At 35.5% G+C, this 19,555-nt stretch overlaps 2 protein-coding genes across 2 annotated transcripts in view; one reads left to right on the plus strand and one right to left on the minus strand.

Moving 5' to 3' along the window:
* Nucleotides 1-1,324: 1,324 nt before the first annotated feature.
* On the minus strand, nt 1,325-4,157 carry LOC134668519 (MAPK regulated corepressor interacting protein 2). Its single transcript, XM_063525965.1, has 5 exons — nt 4,012-4,157; nt 3,829-3,913; nt 3,503-3,612; nt 2,503-2,559; nt 1,325-2,005 (listed from the first exon to the last, which is right to left on the minus strand). The coding sequence occupies exons 1-5, from the start codon at nt 4,061-4,063 to the stop codon at nt 1,863-1,865; spliced, it is 447 nt and encodes a 148-aa protein (XP_063382035.1). The 5' UTR covers nt 4,064-4,157; the 3' UTR covers nt 1,325-1,862.
* Nucleotides 4,158-12,760: 8,603 nt separating this feature from the next.
* The window catches only part of LOC134668849 (chitooligosaccharidolytic beta-N-acetylglucosaminidase-like), a 52,586-nt gene continuing 45,791 nt past the window's right edge, over nt 12,761-19,555 (plus strand). Inside the window, exon 1 of the mRNA XM_063526319.1 lies at nt 12,761-13,113. The gene's annotated coding sequence lies outside the window, so the exon portion shown is untranslated. The remainder of the gene's footprint in view (nt 13,114-19,555) is intronic.

Here is a 19,555-nt window from a genome sequence, read left to right on the forward strand (position 1 = left end):
GGTACCCCTAAAATTTACGTATGATAAATTTGTGAGAATAGGATGTTCGTACATTGGATCTAGTTTTTCAAAAAACACTTTTCTTAAATTTTCAATGTAAGTAGTTTACAAACTTGCTTTATATTTATGGTCACAGAATGAGGCTAGCAGCTAAAACTGCAATAAAAACTTTGGCATAAGACATCTATGTTGGAAAAAAAAATATGTCTTTGTTTATTTTGCAATAGACTAGTTTCCAAATGGGTCAGAAAAAACTCTTCATAAAAAATAAAAAATGTTTTACTGAACATAAAATCGCTAGTTTCCCACCCACTTTTTTCAAAGGCTGGTTAAATCTCTCAAATAAAGTTTTAGTATTTTTCAATTTTTTTATTGATTTTTAATTTGCCTAGTGAAAACTAGTCCTTTGTAAAAATAGTAACAGTTTTCCAACTCAACAAAGTATGTCTATGGTAAGACTGCAGCAACTTGGCAATGACAATGTATGACTGCCCATACTTAATATTGCACTTGCAGACTTAGACATTAAGAAAGTAATAGAGTTAGCCCAAGAAAAGTCTGCAACGATTTTGATAGCACACGCAATGCAAGTGTTATTTTAAACGTCAAACTTCTATGAAATTATGACGTATAAATAACACTTGCACTGCGTATTCTATCAAAATCATTGCAAACTTTTCTTGGGCTAACTCTACACAATACAACAATCTTACAAAATATTGGTTCGTAAAACAATGCTATTCGCAAACGATTTGAGCTTGTGGAAATTTTCACTTACGATAATGAAATGAGATCCACAATCAAGTATAGTATAGGTTACTAAATTTACCACTGGTATTGAATACACAGCACACTATTGTTAGAATTCCTTTTTTTTCTTTAGGTTCCCACTTCTTGTGAAGTTTTGGCAAACAAAAATATTGGGGAAAATACACACCTAACCAAATGGCACAATTCCAATGACAACTTACGGATTTATTCATATTTGTGATGATGATATTGATGATACATACAATGTCATAATGATTATTCGATCTTCCTTTTGATATTTCGTGGTTAAATTTGTACTTTTTTTACACTAAGACAAGCCTCAGCCATACATCAAAGTTTAATGTATTTATAAAGCTACTTGCACGTATTACAATACTTATGCAGAAATATGCATGATGAGGAAGTCTATTTAAAACATGTCTATGTCACAATACATCTTCTTTCTCTTTACACATTTCATCACTTAGATCAAGTCAAGATTTAGACAGCAAAGACTGTGCGAGTGCTATTTATACATCATAATTTTATAAAATTTTTGACTTTTAAAATAACACTTGCACAGTCTGGGCTATCAAAATCGCTGCAGACTTATCTCGCTCTAACTCTACATGATATCCAATTTTTAAACCTAAAATCTCAAAAATCATTAGGGGGAAAAGGAGAAGTAGCATTTGTTTAGTGCAATGTAGTTAAGAAAGTTTTCACCACACCAGCTCGGAAAGGCTTACTTTACACTTCAAAAACGGATAGCAAAGTTGCACTTTACTATCAGTAATTCACATGCGATGCAAAGTAATCAAATGCAAATTTTGAGTTGTTTTCTTATGTTAGCATGGTAGAATTGACTTTTAAAGGATGATGATAAAAAATTGAATTTAATTTGGTCTGGTTTTGTTTGATATTTTACATTTAATATTTGCTCTGGGATGGTGTGGTGAAAAACAGTTTTCAGCATCGCTTCAGATCTATAAATAGACTTTCTCAGCACATATCAAGCACCGCATGAGCTTGTAACATTGTAGAAAAATTTAGTAAACTGTACATGATTGTGACTTACGCTAACATACTAAGATGTTCCGTCCGTCTGCAGCTCAGAGGGAGTTTGTGATGTTCTGGAACAGGCGCTTGCCCCACCACGTCTCCAGGTCGAAGGGCTTGAAGTCTTGCAGGACGGGGCTGGGGTCGTCCTGGTAGTACAGGTTGGAGGGGGGCACCGGTGATGAGCTGCCGGATGCTGGAAGTGTTGAAATATATTTTCATTGAGGGTGGGTTTATTTTTTTGAGTTATAGTTTATTTTAAAATTGCAAGCTTATTTTAAAATAAATTATAACTGGGATTGTAGGGATAAGCAGGAAAGTTTACTAAACAAATTATTAAATTTATTGCGGGTTACGCTCATAGCGCGTAGCCACGTTTTCGCCGTATGTTGCGTGTAGTCGCTACAAACAGTGTACCCGACTGTCGGTTTCTTGGACCTGAATGTGTTAAGGTGAGTTTAATTTTTTTGAGTTATAGTGTATTCCAAAATTTCCAGGTTATTTTAACATTAATTATATTAATGAGGTTGAAGGGATAAGCTGGAAAGTTTACTAAACAAATTAAACTAAACTCTAATGACTTTCCATAAATTTTAAAACACATGTGTTACTCTTCTTCCAATGAGTGTAGCTAGTGCCAAATGATTTATACTAAGTCTTCTTTTTGCAATTATATCAATAAAAATTAATTACCAATTGAGGTTGTAGGTGTTGATGGCTCACTATCTCCGTACGCTGACTGTGTCCAAGCTGAAATGGACAAGATATGTTCAAGAAAAGGAAAATATATGAATGGAGGAAAATCTTGGTAGAATTAATTGAACTTGATTTCATTCCCGCACACTAATCCTTGTTATGTTGCCATCAGCACACATAACAAGGATTAGTGTGCGGGAATGATTTCGTGTATTTATAATTTTGCTAATTGTAAAATAATGATCAAACTATGTACAGAAATAGGCAGTAAGCTTCAAATGTGCTCAGAAATGTTAAAATGATTTCTGTTTTTACAGTTTGTTCCTGCACTCAAAACTTTGATGTTATTACAGTAGAAGGCCAAATTTCTACTATTTGAATGCAATACGGTTCAAATTTAAGTTACAAGATTTGAATTGCATATACAAATATATGGATAAAGCTAAGCAAAAGTGTGTAATTAATTACCATAAGAATATTCGTTTCCTCCGTCTCAATGCTGAATGAATAATCTATAATTGTTATGCATGATTTCATTAACAGCATTGAGAAACTAATAAAATTGATTGGGTTGAGCAAAGAGGATATTAGGTAATTTCGAAATCACCATGAGCTCCCTTATATTGATTTAAACTAACACAATTTTCACTCATACTTTTATAACTAACATGGGACTTCCTGGCTGGAAGTCTGCCTGTGACCACGAACGTAACGTCACGTTCAAAACGGCAGGGCTATAACCGCGAAAATCGAAGTTCGCAAATTGCGGGGAATTTTCTCTGTCACTCTAATTACGCCTTCGTTGGAGTAAAAGAGAAAGATCCCCGCAATTTGCGAATTTTGGTTTTCGCGGTAGCCGCTCAGATCATAAACAATCGTAAGTTTTACGCGATTAAGTCCCGTATTAGTTATAAAAGTATGAGCTCTCTTTTCAAAAATATCGCCCAAGATATTGATTTATACTTCTATATGTCTACAATCTTTAAATAAAACTCACTTTCACTAATAAACCTGATGAGTTCCTCGTGCTGTGGGGTTATCACGTGGTGTTGTATTCTTTGGTGTATTGTCTTTTTACCATTGGAATGAAATACTGGTTTGGGCATACTGAAATCAATGCAAACAAACATTGTGAAACAATTATAAGACCAAATCGTCTTATTAGAATGCTATAAGATACTTTTCCACAAGTTTTCAGTGATTATAAAGCAGGTTTCCTTATAAAAACGGAAATAAACACGGCGATTCCAATTAGGTTATGTAAAAACACTGATGAAATATTTGGTAACATTAAAACACTGTCAAAAAAACACTTTCACGTACCTCATAATTTCTCCATTATCAGATTCTGATGATTTCCTATTATTGTCTTTGCGGCTATCTAGTCTTTCCAAGTTCTGTGATAGACCTGCAAATCAAAATATACAAAATGATATCGCCGTATGTCACGAGAATACCGCAATGCCGCAAAGGGCATACGGGGATATGATATAGGATAATTATTACCTCTTCGTGTTTTAGCTACAATTTTGCTGGGTCCTTTTGAGACAGTATACATTTTAAAATTTTAGTTCAAGTTAAACAAAACAAAAAAAATAGTGATGGAAAGTCACGCACGAGTTATGAGACCCCTGAACATCTAAATGTTGCCATTTAACAAGTAACCTGAAGCTTTAGTAGTTTTTACTAATGAACTGACAGCCAAAACTACTATACTTACTGAAACCATAGAAGGTAGGATCCTATAGAAGTGGTATACGCGTACCGTGAGGAACAAAACATACGCAATGCAACACTATGATTGTTCGAATTTATTTGTTGCCCAATACAATCCATACTAAATTTACAGTGGGGAACAAAAAATAAAATGTGAGAATGGCAAGGACAAGCACTATTGGCTCTTTCGCTGCTACTCTTACTGAAAGATACATAAGACTATCCCTTTCGGTAATTTCCCCCCACCCCTCATGCCAGATCCAGTTATGTATATACTAGATTCATGACTGAAACCCACCCAACTTGTCAGTGGAAAAAGGTGCGAAATTTAAATTTTCAATAAGTGTTGATCTGCCATAGAAAATAATTATTATATTTGGTAACCTGTATGCTTTTTGTGTTGCAATAAATGGTTTCTTATTCTTATTCTTTAAATAAGAATTTCGCGCCTTTTTCTATTGACAAGTAAGTTGTTTGTGTTTGAAAAAAAAAACAACTATGCAATTATGTTCTAATTTTGTGTCATATTTTCTACGGAATGATAACCCTTTGCGCCTACATTTTTTAAATTTGCCGCTTATTTCTACTGACGGAAACCTACTAAATTTATCCGATTTTTTTCTAAGCATTTTTGCACGAAAATATCAAGTATGGTAGAAAATTTATTTTTAGCCTGGCAACATTATTATGTCAACGACAATCCGTTCCACGCAGGTATTGATTGCGACCTGTCATAATAAAAACCACCTTTTATAAATATATAACGTCTTTACAAGTGGTTTACAATACGTTAAGTAACTGTAAATATTATTTGGGTTTTATTATAGGTGAGATAATTTTTCAGTTTTATTTTAACTAGGTGGTGCATTTTAAAGGAATTTTCCGTAGGGAATGACATGTGCAAGTGAGATAGCACGTGTAGAGCACATAACATAGAGCAACGTCCCGTTTCCACCTGTCATTGCGTACCATAGAAGGTAGCATCCTATAGAAAATATCCTATCCTCTGTGAGGGACCAAACATACGCAATGCGACAATATTAAAAACACAACATACTAAAACCAATCTACGCAATTCGGTCGGGTTATTTGTTGCCCACCATAAACCATACTAAATTTATGGTGGGGAACAAACAAAAAGTGAGACAAGGACAAGCAATAATACGGCTTTCTCTGCTACTCCTACTGAAAGCTCCATAAGTGCATCTCGTTCGGTCGTCTGGCCTGGCCCCTCCCCCGTTTCATCTCTATATTATTGTACCTCTATGTTGCGTACACTGTACAGAAACCAAACATAGATGGTAGAATCCTATAGACGCGCTATACGCGTGCGTCCGTGAGGGACAAAACATACGCAATACGACAGTATGATTGGTCAATTTTTTTTGTTGCCCACCATAAAGCATACTATAATATATTTACGGTGGGGAATTAAAAAATATGTATATGAGACTGTGACAAGGACAAACAGTAATAGCTAAGGGACAAAGCCTTGTTCTAGTAGTCTTTCGGACCATTTTCTCTAGTAAGTATAGATTATAACACAAACTACTAAAGAAGATACACATACACGACTATAATCAACTGTCTCGCTCTGTGATAAGAGTCAATTTTGATTAGCGAAAGAAGTGACAATAACTACTATCCGTTTTTAGGTACAGTCAGTTTTTATGTTACGTTACACAACGAAGGCCGCAAAAATATCTGACACGATCTTATTTGTAGAGCTATAAGAGCGTGTCACATATTTTTTTGCGGCCTTCGAAGAGTAATATCACAGAATAAATAATAGTACTAGCTACAGAAGACTCACTCTCTAACAAAACGCGTCTGTCAGCACAGATATGGCCGCTAGGTGGCGACAGCGCCACGCGCGGCTTATGGCAAACCCCAAAATTGGGGTCGAACAGATGTAGTTTTAGCTAGGTAGTAGGTACCTGTAGCAAAGCGACAAAATCGCGGAGTGAGCCACGCCTGGTAATATATTATATTGTAGGTGACTGTACCACCGTGTTGTACAGTCACCAACAGTATATGATATGACACAACTAAGGCCACAAAAAATGATACGGTCTTATTTGTAGAGCCATAAGAGCGTACGTGTCACATATTTAGGCGGCCTTCCAAGTGTAATAACATATTAACTATTACAGGTGACTGTACCACCGTAAGCCTCCATTCGCACGGGAGCTTTTTCAACGCGCGTTAAAAAAGCGTTTGAATGACACAAATGGATAGCCTTGTATGTATTCACACGACAGCGGTGGCGCTTTTTATCAAGCGTTGTTGGATTTTCGACTTTAAGCCGACCAATCGTTAAATGGAATTTAGAGTGCGGACTGATTCAAGCGCTTTTTTAACGCGCGTTGAAAAAGCTGTCGTGCAAATGGGGGCTAAGAGTTACGGAACACTTTTTTGTCGTTCCTTATCGTTATTCGAATAAATAAGGAAATAAAGAATACTTTCTACTTAGGAACCATCAATATCCTGTCACGCAATGCATACAAATCAGTCACAAATCTTTATTAATAGGTGTAGGAAGCCATTTATTTGGTATGTGCCAAGTATGTACTTTCAAGGTTAGTTTTTGCATTTAGTCATCGATCGAAATATGAAATAATGAATGCCTAGTTTTTTGTACCTAACTTAGTTTGTAGGCCAAATACAATAAGACAATTAGGTACATTAAATATTTTAAATTATGAGCTGGAGTATATATATATATAATTATCTATGTCATAATTCTTCAGAATATCTATGCGACCTTTAATCTGAAAGTCGTGAGTCTAGCATGCTACATGAGTCATTCTCAAGACAACGCCACGGCCCTTGGGAACCCTCACCCTTGCCCTAAGAAACTTCTTAAATTGTATATTGTTAAATCCGACACTGTTGCTGAATAATCTCCCCAAAATAAAATACCTCATCCCGTTGTCTATATTACACACGATACATCTATGTCAAACAAAGTAAACACACAACGACAACATTTCGCAACAATTGCTTCTTTAACAAAGACGACGACCGGACAGACTACGCATACGCAGCCTACCTCAATCTGTGCCTCAACAATGAACAAAGTTGTACTTTCGCTATTGTTGGTGCTAGATCTAACTTTCACCGTTGTGAACCAAATGGACTTTATACAGACATTCAATTACCGGATGTAGGTACCCTATTGCTTTTTTACGGAAGAAAATCGCCGGTTTAATATTTATTATGGAATTCTCAACGGGTTTACATTTTTACAGGGTGTACAAAACAATGTATCTACGTATTAATTTTTTTATGTTGAGCTTTTATTTAATAAATAGAGGGTTCTGAATTCAATAACAATACGTTTTGGTTTCTGGAACTCAAGAGGAAAACTTCTGCTTTTAATAAGCTTAGAAATATTATGTGTATTTATACTTACAGAACTTTGTGAACTGAATTAAAACAAAAGCAGTAGCAACCGTAAGATGTGTGAACAAATACTAAGTCACTAGGTATAATCCGTTAAATATTAGGTATAGGTAATATACACGAAAAAACCTAACGAGGTTAAATCTATTAAATACAGCTTTCGCAAGCATAGGATACCTAAAACTAACTTTCACACACGCATTACGAAATTCACATCACATTTGGAATCTGATTTCCATCCTAACTTGAACTGTAGATTCCTACTAACTGTATTCAATTGTAGTTTATGCAATATCTGGTCTTATGTGGTAGGCGTAAGTAATCTTTGATATTACTGCTGTCACTAGCCGAATAATCGTATCAAACAACCAGTGAAAGTTTCTTTTTCGATACCGCATAGCTGTGACGGGTCTTAAGTTGAAGTTACATTGGTCATTCGTAAAATACATGTGACGAATGTGACGATTAAGGTCGTTGACCGAGGCAGTTCGGTCTGGTAAAAGTTAGGTTCAGCTCAATTGCCTCGTTGTCCTGATTCAACCTAATAAAACGTGATGAAAGGCCCTTACAATGGCCTCTTAGCTGTCTGTGCATTTGAGTAAATATAGGTTCCTAAAATTAAGTAGGCAGTGAGTGTGATACAGCGGACCTTTTTTTAACAAAACGATGTTACGCACACCGCCTATGACCCAGAGAGAAGTCGGAGGTTATATGGGACTCCCATTTCTTTCTCTTAGCAAGAAAATGTTGAGACCCACTAAACCCACATCAGCTTTACCCACATTGCTAGACGTCAATCACGTGACCTTCCACGTTCCAACCCTAAGAAAACACACTTGTATGAATACAATAGCATATCGCAACGTTGACTGTTAGCTACTACAAGACTTTTGCTAGCTGTTAATTGTTCACAGTTCACACACTTCAGCGTAGGTCAATAATGGTGGCTAGAACAATAGCAATTGATTTGCTATCAGTAAGAAATAGTTACAGTCTGAGTAAGGCATTGTTAGGTCTCATTCCTAAGAATTATAGGGACAGTGATTAAAAACGAATACTCCTTCATTTCTTTTGCCTTCAGCATCCGTAACCACCAGCGTCAACGGTAGTATGATCAGTATGGTATGGTAAGTATATTTATTGGTAGCATTTAGGTGGTGGAAAGCCTGAAAACATAAAATTCTTCTTAATTGCTTTTCGTTAATAGGCCAGATGAGAAAAGCTTTCGTAAAAAGGGTCGGTTGTTGAATAGGATCCGAGGAGACCCCCTGGTCTTTTGGTATGTAACCGGGAAAGGGTATGGATGAGCTAAATCAATGACGGTCTTTAAAAGTATTAAGAATTTAGGTCGAAACTTGGAGTCTTAAGGGTCACTTGCACCATTCTACTTACCCGGGGTTAATCGGTTAAACCGTTAACCCAACCTAGTGTCAAAATAAAGGTATTGGTAACCATGGTAACGCCAGGTATAACCGGTTAACCCCGGATTAGTGAATGGCGTAGGTAGCCCTAAGAAAACAAAATTTGTTATCGCACTTTTCATCTTATCTTTTCAAGTATGTACAATGAGACAAAAGAAATTGAAATCTTTTGTTGTTTTACTTTAAAGAGATAAGATTATAAGTTCTGACTAATAGTGATAGGTACCTAGCCATCATACATATTACATAGATATACATACTTGGTCAAGCAAATCTTGTCAGTAGAAAAAAGGCGCGAATAAAATTTTCTATGAGACGATAACCCTTCGCGCCTACATTTTTTAAATTTGCCGCCTTTTTCTACTGACAAGATTTCCTTGACTATCTATATATTTGTGTGTAGGGTCCCAAATGCCGCACAGAAAGTCCACGAGTTCTGGCCCTGACCTGCGCCTCTGTGGTGGCTGAGCCTGAGGAAAGGGGAGTGTGAGTTAACAGCCCAATTCGAACTATGGTTATAATTATAAGATGTGTTACCGATCTGTCAGTACCAAAAATGTCATTTCGTCAATGAAAACCGTCACTTTATATTGAAAGATCGGTAATCGGTAACGTATCACTGTGACATTATTTTTATAAGCATTATTAGAATTGGGCCGTACCTAGGTAAGTATCAAGACTATCAAGTGTGAACGTGGTGTAAACTGGGCTATAACCGCGAAAATCGAAGCTCGCAATATGCGGGCATTTTTCTCTGTCACTCTAATTACGCCTTCATTGGAGTAAAAGAGAAAGATCCCCGCAATTTGCAAAGTTCGGTTTTCGCGGTAGCCCCGAAAGTTATAGCGCTCTTAGATGCATCTATAGCTCGCGTTGTCTATTAGGATTAAACACTGACTTTACGTATAAACCTTAATCCCAGATCTTAAAGTTCAGATTCGCGTAGCAACAGCACGGAAAACAATGGTGTTCGCACCATGGTCCCACGGTGCAGTAACGGGACCGGTGATAATGGGGCCAGATAAGGGCACTGCAACGGGATCGCCGTTTAATGCCACTTTGTTACGTTTATAAAGCAAAATGCAATGAGTTATGCAAAATGTATCACTTTGTGTGAAGGATGTCAATTAAAGGTACTCAGAGGTACACTGAAGATACACCCACATACTTTCAGAATGACCGGTGGACCTTTTTAGGGTTTCATAGTCAACTAGGAACCATTATAGTTTCGTCATGTCCGTCTGTCTGCCTGTCCGCGGCTTTGCTCCGTGATCGTTAGTGCTGCTATTTTAGCATTCGATACATAAATCAATCAAACCGACAAAATAAAAAAAAACGGGCAAGTGCGAGTCGGACTCGCGCACGAAGGGTTCCGTACCATAATGCAAAAAAAAAAAACAAAAAAAAAGCAAAAAAAAAACAAAATCACGTTAGTTGTATGGGAGCCCCATTTAAATCTTTATTTTATTCTGTTTTTACTATTTGTTGTTATAGCGGCAACAGAAATACATCAGCTGTGAAAATTTCAACTGTCTATCACGGTTCGTGAGATACAGCCTGGTGACAGACGGACGGACGGACATACGGACGGACAGCGAAGTCTTAGTAATAGGGTACCGTTTTACCCTTTGGGTACAGAACCCTAAAAAGGGGTTACTAAGTTACCTTACCTCCGCTACATTTTTTTAAAGTTTTTATTCCGCTTTAACCCTATGATGTGGGGTGTCATTGGATAGGTCTTTCAAAAGTTTCAAAACGGATATAGTTCGTTTTTTTTAGCATTAGAAAGAACTTCGCAGAAGTAAGCTTGTGGTTCCAAATCCGGCACTTTTAGCGGTAATAATTTGAAGTAAATTATATGTACTAACCGTGCTACATTAGATAATTCAATAATTATTAACAATTAAAGAGCCTGATAAAAACTGTACGCTTACTTCTGTGGAGTTCTTTCTAATGCTAAAAAAAACGAACTATAGGGTTCTTCAACATTTCTGGAGGTCCATCCGACATTCTGACGCTTACTTACAGCCGATTGTGGTTGGTGCGGCCGGCTGGCATCTCAAATGCATCTGAAGCCATCCGTCTTTATATCAATTTGTTTTGGCCAACATTCATTCACTAACTAATTGTGTCATGTCGTTGCAACTGTCAAAATAGTACAACATGCAGTGAACACATGAAGAGAAGCCATTTGATTAATGTTATGTAGGTATTATTGAATAGTTATGTGCATAATTTGCTAGGAGGTCGTTTTCCCAGACACAAGAAAGGTCAAAAATGCAAGTTTAGAGTGAAATCCTGATAGCCAGCCAATTGCTATATTTTACATCTTTATACACCTACCAAACCACAACAAAGGCACATCTTAATGTATTTCAAAACGCTTTGGAAGAAAGACAGACCACAGTGTATTTTTATAGTTTTGACACAGTTTTTTAAAGAGTTAAAAGTGGGGTGTTCCATTTCTGTAATCCGAAGAGGCGATTTTGGCTTGTCTTGCCATTGACGTCACGAGGGAAGGGCTATTCGTGTTCTTACCTATTAATATCGAACTGATCCCGGTTCGGTGCACTCTTTGGACATCACTGGCTAGGTGTTATGGTTTAATAATTTAGGAATGGGTTCAAACGAAATAGGTACATGGATATCATGTAGTTTTAATAATTATTTTGAATAAATAATCTGTGTCAGAATGTCCTATAATATTTATTTATTTTTATTTTATTTATTACCTGCGCCAAAGAAGGCCCTGCGTTATTTTTTTTCTTATGTTCAATATGTACTTGCAGTTTATTCTGGTACTATTTAACGAACATGGACCGCAGAATTTGAACGCATTCACACTTACACCAAAAACAACTCGTATCGATTTAAAACACTCCCTTCGGTCGTGTTTTGATTTATCGCCACTCCTTTCGAATTTCCTCTTTTCCGCACTTGTATCGTAAATAACATTTTTTTTCTACGGAGTAGGTCGTCCAAGTCAGCCAACTGGCCAAGGCCAAAAATTTTTCGATGCATAAAAAAAACTTCTGCACTTCATTCTTTGTTTTTTTTACTTTTCACTTTTTTAATCTAAGGGTTTGTAAAATCATTTAATATTGAAATAGACTATTTAACACGCAAAATGGCGTATGAATTAAGATCAGGAAATTAAAATGAATTTCTATTTGTTCCGACGGACTTTCTTCCTGAAGACGGCAAGTCCCTATAGGTAAGTTTTATAATTCAACGGTGACAGAGTGACACAAACCTATCCACAAACGGTAGAAAAATAAAACTACTAAAACTATGCTCATGATGTTTATCATGGTGTCTAACGGGGTCAATTAGTTACGCCTTCCTATGTCTCGTGACAATTATCTCGCCGTCGAAGAAAACTACATGTAGCTACATCTACATTAAATTCATGCATTTTAATTCCTCTAATGTCTGAAACTAAAATAAAAAACATTAAACACCATAAAATCCATCCATGTATATACAGGATGATTAGAGAGTTAAATTTGCCCTCACCAAAAATAGGATAAAGTGTGGTTGTTCCACCTAAATATGACGGTGATCGATCAATTATCAGTTACTGAGTGTGTAGGATTAGTGCTGCTCACGTCTCATGAATCATCCTGTAGTTTTAATACATTTTGAAAGTTGGGGCTATGCTATGGGGTTCCTTGAACGTAGACGCAACTCGCAGTAGCGGCAAGAGGCATAACAGAACAGAAGCGGATCTCCCGCCAAATCGCTTTGTTAGGGCGCTAGCTGTTCAGTCGGCCAATCAGAACGGACCGCGCTCAACGTTCGCGCGCGCGCCTTTATCAAAAACCCGATAATGCTTCCGAAGCGGACTTCGCTAAGCAATAATAAAATCACTTAAAATAAACCGTTTATCAACCACAAGCCACAACACTGGCGACCTCCGCGCCGCGAACACATCCTTTGTTCACAGAAAATAAAAAATTAAAATTAAAAAATAAACAAAATCCGCGGCAGTCCGGTTTCTTTCCCGCGCCGAATCGGCTCCGAAATGAAATAAAAAGTTTGTTGGCGGGAACAATAAATACTCACAGTAAGTTTATCAACAATTTTGCAAGATGTTATTATTATTAAACAATAATTGTAAATAGGAGAATGTTTTTAACGTGAGTAGTTAAGAGTGCGAGTTAACGGAGTGCATTGAAAGTGACAGTGCAGTAAGTGGAATCAATCATATAAAGTTGACCACGATTTAAGTAGTACCACTTTCATTCGTTCGAGTATCCGGTTCTTTTACCATCGCCGTAAGTAGGTTTACCGTACTATATTATATTAATCATTTATATTTAAATTAAATAAGTTACTATCTTGAATAATAATATTAGGTAATAATAGAAATTTAATATTGTACTAATTTATTATTGGTTTTTAATTCTAAGTTAATTTATAGTATCTCTTTATTCATCATTCTTCTTAGGCTAGGGTTTTATAATATGAATATAAAAGTAAAATATAAAAACACTTACAAAACAATAAAATTTTTAAATTTATAGTATTATTAATACTTTTATGAGAGGGGATTAAATTTAGTTAGGTATAATATCGTGCTTTCTTCTTGTATATGGGATAAATATGATTATTGGGTCAATACATTTTTAGAACAACCAGTTTTAGTATTTATTTGTCTATTATTGATATATTTTCATGAACGACTGACACTGTCAGATACTTAGAGGACTACTTGGGACTACCGTAAAACCACCCAACTACTCCTAAGTCCTACTGGACTCAGTACACAGTTGTAAAACTTTTAGAGTATTACATATCAATAGTATGTAATTAAATATCAATATGTACCAATTTTCTTCCTTGTTAATGTCTGAGATTTTCTTCCATTTATATAAATATTTTGCCTTAGAACTCCCACTTTCATTAAGAGTCACATCACACCTGAACGAAGATATCTATTCAAGTGGCCTATGATTCGAGTTCGTTTTTAGGGTTCCGTACCCAAAGGGTAAAACGGGACCCTATTACTAAGACTCTGCTGTCCGTCCGTCTGTCACCAGGCTGTATCTCACGAACCGTGATAGATAGACAGTTGAAATTTTCACAGATAATGTATTTCTGTTGCCGCTATAACAACAAGTACTAAAACAGAATAAAATAAATAAGTGGGGCTCCCATTCAACAAACGGAACCCTACGTGCGCGAGTCCGACTCGCACTTGCCCGGTTATTAACCAATTAACCATAGTTCAGAGCTTTTGGCCGGCGTTGTTTTATAGTATCTAATGGACCTATCATTTAGAGTTACCATGACCACCTTTTCGGCTACGTTACCGATGTAAAGTTAAATTTCATTTCGATCGAACATCACATGCTATGCCAACTAATAATAGAAGCTGAATAAAAGCTGGAAACCTCACGAATGAAGGCAAGGAGGTCTAAATCGGAAGTCGTTTATATTCGACGAGGCTAAACCGAGAAATGCAACTCGTACTAAGTGGTCATTACTCCGCTATCAGCATCGCGAAATAGGCCATGCAGTGAAGGCAGAGACCAATATCGATATTGTAACGGTAGTTAAGCGAAAACTTCAAATAAAAAAACAAAATTGTACCTACCCAGACCAGGCGTGTCTCACTCCGCGATTTCGTCGCTTTGCTACTGGTAGCTAAAAGTACATCCGTTCGACCCCAATTTTGGGGTTTGCCATATACCGCGCGTGGCGCTGTCGCCACCTAGCGGCCGTATCTGTGCTGATCGTAACAGACGCGTTTTGTTAGAGAGTGAGTCTTCTGTACCTAGTACTATTATGTATTCTGTGCCCAGACTGAATAAACTAACTATTCCCCAAATGTAAGAATATTAATTAGGTTAAGCTGAATTTAGGTGAATCATCTTCATTTAATATACTTTTTTAATAGCCTAGATTGTGTCCCACTGCTTGACAAAGGCCTCCCCTGTCTTCCGCCACTCGTCGCAAAACCGCGAGGAACTTTAATTCGTATTAAACAAAAAATAAAACGGTAATAAATAAAACGACTAAAAGAATAACAAATACAGAAAATACAATTTGGTAACAATTGGTTTTTCTATTTGATAAAAAGAGTATGTAATAGCAAAAAAACCAAAGATCATTTTGATAACATTAAGAAGTAAATAATAAAATATTCTGGAATGGAGGTAAGTATAATACATACTTATTTGATTTGGTTATCAAAACGATTTTGCACTACTTACTATACATTATCTAAGGTTAAATACTTACTACCAATTAGAAGAAAATAAAAGTCACGAATTATCGTTTATAATTAAAAGATTAAACGAACTTACCTGTAAGTGAAGTTCTATCTGTATTATACGATATGCCTAGCCCGAGACATATCATATATTATTTCACTTGAAGAAGCCACCTTTTCACGTGATATTCAGAGAGTTGGCCGCAAATAAAAACTTAAAACTCGATGACACCGCTGACAACTTCATTACTTTTAGAGCACCCCTGCAATCACTGAGCCTTGCCTGTGAACTCCAACTTCCAATAAACGGGAAAAACATTACTGTCAGGAATGTACAGGGAGGGAGGGTGCCTCCTGTCTCGGGCTCGGCATATCGTATAATACAGATAGAACTTCACTTACAGGTAAGTTCGTTTAATCTTTTAATTATACGATATGCCTAGCCCGAGACATATCATATATTATTTCACTTATAGATGTTCAGAGGTTGGAGTTACGGGCAAGAAGATAGGAATGTTATTCTCCATAATTATTATATTTATTATTATACCGTACCTACATTAGACTTAGATACAAGTGGTAATGGTATATTTAATCAGTAGGTAAGGTTTATAAATAAACAAAGAATCATACATTAAATATAGTTTCATAAAATATTTGAATAACTATACAGCACTGAATGCGGCTTCATATTACTAACAGATATAGCAAAACTTAAAATATTTCCGAATTGTACAGGATAAGTACTGGTTGTAATTCTACATCTCATTTTTAAATATCTTGATTATTTTAAATATCAAAACAAATACCTTTCCTAGTCCAGCATAAAAAGTTAGATGCATGTCGCATAGAGTGTGGCGTGCATTTTTTAATGTCCACACCACTCAAGCAGAAACAACTTGAATTAACGATCTGTTTGAGGCACTAGCTTAAAGACGAAAAATTATTTCATAAAAAATGATGATCTATAATCCCCTAGCTGAGTGAAAACAAACAGCAAAAGGTATGGCATTTTAAAGCCAAAACTGTGTAAAGCCCCGGTTTATTAATCTAAATCAGGTTTAAAAACAACATTTATCTTAATACTTGACTCATTATTTTGATTTTAGGATTGTCTAATGAAAACTCTGTTATACGCTGCATACTCTGTCTATAGGTAAATTCTGAACATTTTTTAATGCGATTTTTTTGGTTACTAAAGTAGAATTAATTGAACATTGTACCTACTGCATTTTTTATAAAAAATTTAAGACAATATTCTATAATTACATGTACACTTCTATCAGAAACTCCTTCAAAAGGCTAAGTAGAAAACGTTAACCTGAAGTGTACAAGGAAATAAAAAGGTTCCTTCCTTTAATCAGTAGAATATAGGGTTCTTAAGGGTGACTATAGCAGAAAATTAGAAGGTCTATTTACTCATTAAGATTTGTGAGACAGCAGCATCCCCAAACAGAGTAAGTATTAGCACGGCCAAGAGATCCTTATTGCAAGAATAATCCATAATCATAAGGTCTCATCACACTGGATTGCGAATCATAAACAGCCGGGAAAAATCAAGAAGACCATACAGAACCCAGCCAATTGTAGAGGCAACAATATACTTAGCTAACAGGTAGCTCTCATCGCAAACAGATCGATAAACGATTTTCTCAGCATAGAAATGTGATCGAAAACATCATTTATAAATTCCATTTATAATAGACATTGTTAACAGCTAGGTTCTCAATTAGCTTTCATATCTGCATTAGATTTAGGTGACGTCTAGACCAAAATACCAAAAAATTACGAATTCCGCACCACTGTCCAAATTTACGGGTTAAACCGTTAAGGTACTACGTAATACATAAGGTAATACACAATTACGTTAGAGGTTAACTTTAAATTTATAGAAAATCAGAAACTTATAACGACAGTCAGTTAATTCCAAGTAATAATTAATTTATATTTTTCTCCGTCGTCCATACATAAACCTCTGGGTGTTTCCACGTTGTACCTATATAAAAACCTCCGTCAGTATTCGAGCTGTCAGAAAAAATGCAAATAGAAAACGCGAATTGTCAAATATAGGTACCTACATTATAACATATATAAGTGGATATAAAATTGAACCACCGGTATAAAACACTTATGAGCACTTGTCTATATCACCATCTATCACTTGATGTACATAAGATAAGATAATAATTTACATGTACATGTATTTGTACATGTACCCACAAGATACTTCTTGAGCTACAGCTCAATGACAGGTTGGGTACTAAAATTACTATAATTATGTGTGATCTCGCAAACTCCCATATTGACATAATTATAAAGTTTGTATTTATTTTTAATAGTATTAACACAGTTGTTTGTTTCCCACTTATGGCTTGTCACAGATAAGGTTAACAACAAAAACTAATTATTTCACTACATAGGTTAAAGCTAAGGTACCTACTCTATTATTTAAAGTAATGGCTCATGACAGTTCAAGTGTAGGTACAATTTTATTTCCTTGGTTTACTATGAACAGTATGAACCCTAGGCACTTCAAAGCAAATCTTAACCAGTATAACCTATACCAGTTATATTAGCTTAAAATTTTCTGATTATTGGTATTTATATATACTTTGCTATGTAACACTGTTACGACTGGTTTTAAAGACTTACTTTGTCATTTCCAAATGAAATTATGCAGGTTAACTCTGTCAGGTCAACTAGATTATTCCATGTTGCGAATAAATCAATTTATGACTCATATTTAAATCAGTCTTGTTTCAAAAATCAAATCAAAAATGTCTTTATTGCAAGATTATGGTACATTTACAGTAGTAAAGATGTTACAATGTTTATGAGAACACATAATCTACCCGTCAGAGCATGCAATAGGTTCATCTCCTTCATCTCATCAGTACTGAATAATACCTATAATAATATCTAACATTTTTACATTTAGAGGAACATTAATTATTACATGAGATCGTTAAAATTATAATCATAATCAAAATATTCATTTAAACTATAAAAACTTGCTTTTATGAGTATGTTCTTTAATGTAGTTTTAAATGTTGTTCCTGACATCATTTTGATGTAGTTTGGCAAATGATTGTATATTTTAATACTAGTGTAATACATCCCTTTACGTACTATTGTCAATTTTGAGTCAGGAACTTGTAAGTTGAGCAAATACTTATTTCTAACAGGCCTGTTTGTTTGTTTAACATGAAATTCAGAGGCGTTGTTCTTGATAAAGATACAGCATTGCAAAATGTAAATACTAGTTAGGGTTAGGAAACCTTGGGTCATGAATATAGTCCGACATGACTCGTCATCTCTCAATCCAAAAATAATTCTAACACATCTCTTTTGTAGGATGAATGTTGATGAGGCATTTACTGAGTTTCCCCAGTAAATGATACCATAGTTTAGAATGGAATAAATATAACCGTAGTATGCTAAAATTGCAGTTTTTGTGGTTGATACATTTATAAGTACTTGCAGTCCATAACAGAATTTCCTTATTTTACTATTAACCATCTGAATGTGTTTTTTCCAATTCAGATGACTATCAATTACGACGCCCAGAAATTTGTATGATGAAACTTCTTCAATTTGGGTACCTTGGTAATTAATATTCAGCTGAATTGGTTTAGCTTGTTGGGGTCTGAATTGAATATATTTAGTTTTAGAGAGATTTATTTTAAGATTAAGAGTTGAAAGCCAATGTATAATTATTTCTAGGGTCTTATTTATCGTTGCCTCGTGTTCAGATCTGCTTAGTCCCTTTCCCAATATCAGTACAGAAGCGTCATCTGCATAAAGTGTGCTGAGATGCGGATTTATTCTAGAGAATTGATTAATATAAATGAGAAAAAACAGTGGTCCTAGGATGCTGCCTTGAGGTACTCCGATTTTATTGTTCAAAAATGTGGATAATTTTGACTGAAAACATTTTTCTCTTTTATCGTAATATGTTATTTGGGTAGCTTGTACACGATTCAGCAAATAAGACTTAATAAGTTTGTGCGCAACACCTCTTATGCCCACCTTCTCAAGTATGTTAAGTAATGTTTGATAGTCTACACAATCAAATGCCTTAGACATATCTAGTAGGAGCACTACTGCAGGAGATTTTTCATCTATTTCGTTTCCTACGCCTTTCATTATTTTCATTAAAGCATGAGCAGTTGACAAATACTTCCTAAATCCACATTGAGCATCATCAATAATATTATTTTTGTTAAAAAAAGACATCAACCTAGTGTAAATAACTTTTTCAAAAATTTTGGAGAAGTTTGGTAGTAGAGCG

This window comes from Cydia fagiglandana, chromosome 11 (assembly GCF_963556715.1).
Source record: "Cydia fagiglandana chromosome 11, ilCydFagi1.1, whole genome shotgun sequence".
Classification (NCBI taxonomy): domain Eukaryota; kingdom Metazoa; phylum Arthropoda; class Insecta; order Lepidoptera; family Tortricidae; genus Cydia; species Cydia fagiglandana.

Excerpts from the sequence above, each read along its gene's own strand:
- LOC134668519 (XM_063525965.1), bottom strand. The coding sequence starts at position 4,063 with ATGTATACTGTCTCAAAAGGACCCAGCAAAATTGTAGCTAAAACACGA. Across the intron at positions 3,613-3,828 it reads GATAATGGAGAAATTATGAG|TATGCCCAAACCAGTATTTC; the intron begins GTACGTGAAAGT and ends CATTGATTTCAG. Across the intron at positions 2,560-3,502 it reads CATCAGGTTTATTAGTGAAA|CTTGGACACAGTCAGCGTAC; the intron begins GTGAGTTTTATT and ends TGTCCATTTCAG.